Source organism: Octopus bimaculoides, chromosome 1, assembly GCF_001194135.2.
Source record: "Octopus bimaculoides isolate UCB-OBI-ISO-001 chromosome 1, ASM119413v2, whole genome shotgun sequence".
Lineage (NCBI taxonomy): Eukaryota > Metazoa > Mollusca > Cephalopoda > Octopoda > Octopodidae > Octopus > Octopus bimaculoides.
This window is the reverse complement of record NC_068981.1, coordinates 36799271-36804270: the sequence shown is the minus strand read 5'-3', so window position 1 is coordinate 36804270 and position 5000 is coordinate 36799271. Positions and strand designations below refer to the sequence as shown.

At 34.5% G+C, this 5000-nt stretch overlaps 1 protein-coding gene across 1 annotated transcript; it reads right to left on the bottom strand.

The window, feature by feature from the left end:
* Positions 1 to 2292: 2292 nt before the first annotated feature.
* On the bottom strand, positions 2293 to 4771 carry LOC106869745 (uncharacterized). The gene is made up of 3 exons (XM_014915607.1): positions 4752 to 4771; positions 3918 to 3969; positions 2293 to 2607 (listed from the first exon to the last, which is right to left on the bottom strand). Exons 1-3 carry the CDS (start codon positions 4769 to 4771, stop codon positions 2293 to 2295), a joined length of 387 nt encoding a protein of 128 aa, XP_014771093.1.
* Positions 4772 to 5000: the final 229 nt, after the last annotated feature.

Below are 5000 nucleotides of genomic sequence, written 5' to 3'. Positions count from 1 at the left end.
GATTCATGGGCTTGATTACTCCCTTTCTTGTTAGTGCTTGGAAGAAAGACATTTCTTTATTATGTGGAGGTACATTATGAGATACAATATGAATTTGTAAGATTCTAGATAAGAGGCTTTCTCTATATACCATAGAAAGTAGAAGAAACGAATATCACAGAAAATGACATGATGGTTTTTAAATCTTTGTCTTGAACTGAAATAAGTTGGCTGAAAAGACTATGTGAGCAGCTAATGTATTCTTCATATTTTGCACCTATGATTTATGTAGTCTACCAAACCTTTTGCAAGCCATGTAGCAAATTTGTTGACACTTAAAATGTTAAACACATTCTTAAAAACCAGCATGAAATTTTAAGTGTGCTTTTGTAATATTTGGCATGTTTTTTTTTTCTTTTTCTTGTGGGGAAAATTACGATGAACTTATGTCATCTGAAAAGTTGGAAACTTAGTCTTTTGCTATGCTTTCATTTTGATAAAATCTCAGTCTACCAGGTATTGACAAAGTTATCTTTGAAAGACTGATATTCTACAACTAGACAAGTAATTTTCTTCATACATTCTTAGATTTCACCTCAATGCTGTGTGAGTACTTTTATTCATTTATTTTATTCACTTTTATTTTTTTAATTAATATCATGATTGGTAAACAATAGTGTTTTTGGTTATAGGTTTCCAATGTGCCAATCCCTGGTTCACTGCATTTTCAGTAATGAAAGTGACAAGAGATTGTCTGTGTAACTTGGAGCAGAACAAATATCACCATTTTTTGCAGGGAGTGAGGTTATCAATGCTTCCATCCTTCAATATACATATATATACACATATATGCAGACATACACATGCAAGCACACAACACACACATGCACACAACACTCAAATATAAACTCATAAAAACATACACAAATACATACATGGATATATACATGTATAGATACACACATACATACATAAATATATACATACGTGTGTGTGTGTGTGTGTGTGTGTGTGCGTGTGTACATCTGTTAATGTAAAGAGAGGCAGCTTTTCTTTCAAACAAATTGTATTAAAGATACAACTGTGTTCAAGTTTTATCATATTTCTTAATTAGTTCTCTTGAACATTGTATGTCCATTAAACTTTACTGACATTGGTTTCATCATCTCAAAGAAATGATAGTAGTTTGACGTTTTCTTCACACACTTTACAGTAGGCTGCAAAATATCATGTGAATACTATTTTAACCAACATAATCATCAACTCTAGATTTAATATTGTTCAATGATTAATTTCTGCTAGATTTCAAATTATGTTTCATATGCACTCTGAGTCTTGATTTTCAATTTGTAAGAAGCATCAGTTGTGGTGTGCAAGAGAGACGATTGCGTTGGTATGGACATGTGGCAAGAATAGATGAGGATAGCTGTGTGAAAGAGAGCCACACCCTAGTGGTTGAGGGAAGAGGCAGGCCCAGGAATACCTGGGATGAGGTGGTGAAGTACGACCTCCGAACATTAGGCCTCACCGAGGCAATGACTTGCGACTGAGACCTTTGGAAATATGCTGTGCGTGAGAAGACCTGGCAAGCCAAGTGAGACTAAAATTCAAGGCCTCTGCCAGGGATGTAGCCAGCCCACTTACGCATAATATAAAAATGAATGTAAACTACATTTATCTGAATAGTTTTAATTGAGAATATAATCACCAGTGTTTTCAACAACTGCAACCCAACTTCGAAAGTAATTTTTTTTTAAACCATATTCAAAGAAAAGTATTTCTTTTCTTGAAAAATGTCTGAAAGACTGTTTTCAACTTCCTCTCTGTTTCTGGATGTTTTGCCTCTTATAAAATGTTCTAGATACTGGAACAGATGGAAATCCATAGGTGCTAAGTCAGGTGAGTATGGAGAATGTGAAAGAGCTTCCCATCCTGACGGTCTTATTTTTTCTTGGGTTTGTTTTGAAGAATAGGGTCATGCATTGTCATGCTGGAGAGCGACTCCTTTTCTCTTTACCAAAGCTGGCTACTTTCGATGTCATTTTTCATTTCCATGATCAAGTTGCTGGCAATAGACATCTGCATTAATGGTCCTTACTTTCATGCTCCACTAGAGCAAAGAATTTTGTGGATGGAGTTATGGTTTTGGTGTTAACACTGGCCTCTCACTACATGATAACCATGTCTCTTTTTTGATTTCTGTTGTGATGCAAAACCTATTTTTCATCACCTATAACAAAGCACTGCAGAAATGACAGGTTGTTATTCCTGGTTCGAACTCTGCTATAGATGGTTGGACATTGTGTTTGGGTCTCATGTGTAAGTACATATGGAACTCAAATTCCCTCTTTGCATGTTTTCCCCAATTTGCTTGAGATGTTCATGGATAGTTGAACATGATACAGTAATTTTTTGTGCTGAATCTCTGGTGCTTTGACGTGGATCTGATACAGTAGTCTCATTCAAAAGGTCATCATTCAGAGTGGGTCGTTTTCCAGAGCAAGGCTTGTTGGATATTTCACAATCGCCATCTTTAAACCTTTTAAACCACAACTGACATGTACGACCTTTCACTGCATCTGAATACACTTCACAAATTTTTTTCACTGCTTTTGTAGTGATACTTTTCTTTCAAAAATTCATACAGAAAGCAATGGTGAATACTTTGTTTCATAAAGTTCTTGTGGTCCATGAGGTTAATTACCAAAATAACCATGAATGACATACTGCCAGATAGAGGAGATGATATACTATTTCTATGTAGTTTCTGCTCATTTGATCTTGTCTCTGATGTGAATGGTTGATCTGTATTTCATAGTGGTGAAAAAAACGCAATTAGTTTCTGAACACCCTAATGTGTGTGTATAGTCATATATACATACATACATACATACATACTACATACACACACATATATATATATATATATATATATATATATATATACATACACACACACATACATACATACACATTGAGCTTCACCACATTTTCTGCCAACCAAATTATACTCATAAAGTATAGGTCAGCTTAAGGCTATGGGGGAAGAAACCTGCCCAAGGTAGCATACATGGAATCAAAACTGTAATTGCCTGATTGCCAAGCGAACTTAACCATGCAGCGATGCTTGTGCTTGATTGTACCAAACTTTGTTAAAAGCTCTTTTAATGTCCAGAGCTATTGCACATTATTCTTGACCCATGTCAAGATAACTATCCTTAATATGAGAAAAAATAGCATGAGAGTTTGTAGCTGTTTCTAAGGAAACCATATTTTTTGCTTGATGTGAAATGATTTCTAAGAAAATAAGCTTATAGTAGTTTTGTTTTGTCTATTTTTGTTCCTTTTTTGTGCACAGTTGATCCATTACCTTACTAACCATTCTAAGCAAGGTTATTAAACAGTCTTTCCTTCTCTTTTGAGAGAATTTCCATTTATCTAATGGTATTTTTGTTATCTTTTGTTATCACAATAATTTTTTTTGTTTGGAAAACTTTATGAAAAAATATATGAGAAACAAACAACATAATTGCCATATGTCATTGCATTGCCATATGCAGTTTCATTGTATACAATAATAGGGATGTCAAAGTAGAAAGAGAATTTGTTCTGCCACATCCTGCTGTTAAGCTTGTTGCATGTCAACTGTTTTCACAGTTTAGACTTGTATATTTTTTCATCTGACTCACTGCTTAATTGTGGTTGCACATTGCTAGCACAAACATACTCCTTCACAGGAGTTTTACACTTAACTAATTTACTGAAAAAGCTTATTTCGTATTCTAGCCCTTCTGCATTCATTGTCAAATCAAGCTTTTAAAATTGTATTCTGAATGAATGATTTTACTTCATGTGTATTTTCAGAATACATATGAAAATTAAGTACATATCTTATTCGGGTTTTGGCTTCAATATTTCCACCCAGTGACCTTGCATACCTCAGAAGCTGGCTTTGTCATAGCACTAAACATTTTTTTAGGATATTTTGTCCTAGAGAGCAACACATGATTATGACATGAATACTTGCAACCATTAATGTTATGAACTCATCTATCCGTAACATCTATATATTTAAGAAATTGGAATGACAAAGGAATAAACAGTTATGTTATGAACTCCATTAGTTTACAACTGTTTCTGCTATAAGATGCAATGCACTCATAGTTGAGTGCTTGAATATCACCCTTCAGCTTCACCAGAGAGCTTCAAACATGAATTGTGGAGCATATGTATATTGAGTTCTAACACCAGGTTATTAGTATCGCAATGCCTAAGTGAAATATTAATATATATATATATATATATATATATATATATATATATATATATATAAAGTCACCCTCTCTTCTTTTTACTGTATTTTACTGTCAGTATCACCAATTATGATAGTAAATCTCTCTTCTCTGCACTATGCTTACAGTATAACTAGGGATGCTACTGAATCTCTTTCTCTCTCATTTCCCAACACTCACATTATGTCATCATTATCACTCTAGCCCTTGCTAACCCACTGAGGCCAAAGTATGAGAGGTTGCATCAGATCTGCTTGTACCCATACATTCTATCATTACCCTTCCTGTGCTACCACACAACCAGGCTACTTGTTATTGACATCTGTCATCCAGTCTTACCATTTACTCACCTGTAATAGTATCTACCATACTAACTCTTCCTCTATCACTTTCCCACTTTAATCACCATTTCTAACATGATATTCTTGCACTGTACTCCCTTCCTTCTGTTTGATTTATCTTCTGTGATTTCTCGCTCACCTATCCACCTTCTCAGTCATAATGTAATGAGAATCTTTAATCTTATCAGGTACAAATCCAGCCACTTAGTATTGATGCCAGGATAAAATGTACTCAGTACACTTAACAGAATTGTTAGTGAATGAGAAGAGAGAATGTGGAACTGTGATAACTCTTTCATCTTGTCGATGACATAACCACAATTAATGTATCCAGTATATTCTGAAAGGTAGTTGATGATAGGAAGGACACTCAGTCATAGAAACCAGA

What these genes read in the sequence shown, in the direction of transcription:
- LOC106869745 (XM_014915607.1), bottom strand. Translation starts at nt 4,771, where the DNA reads ATGACTGAGAAGGTGGATAG. An exon ending in ATGACTGAGAAGGTGGATAG is followed by an intron (nt 3,970 to 4,751) that starts GTGAGCGAGAAA and finishes GTTGCTCTCTAG; the next exon opens with GACAAAATATCCTAAAAAAA. An exon ending in TGACAAAGCCAGCTTCTGAG is followed by an intron (nt 2,608 to 3,917) that starts GTATGCAAGGTC and finishes AATTTTTGAAAG; the next exon opens with AAAAGTATCACTACAAAAGC.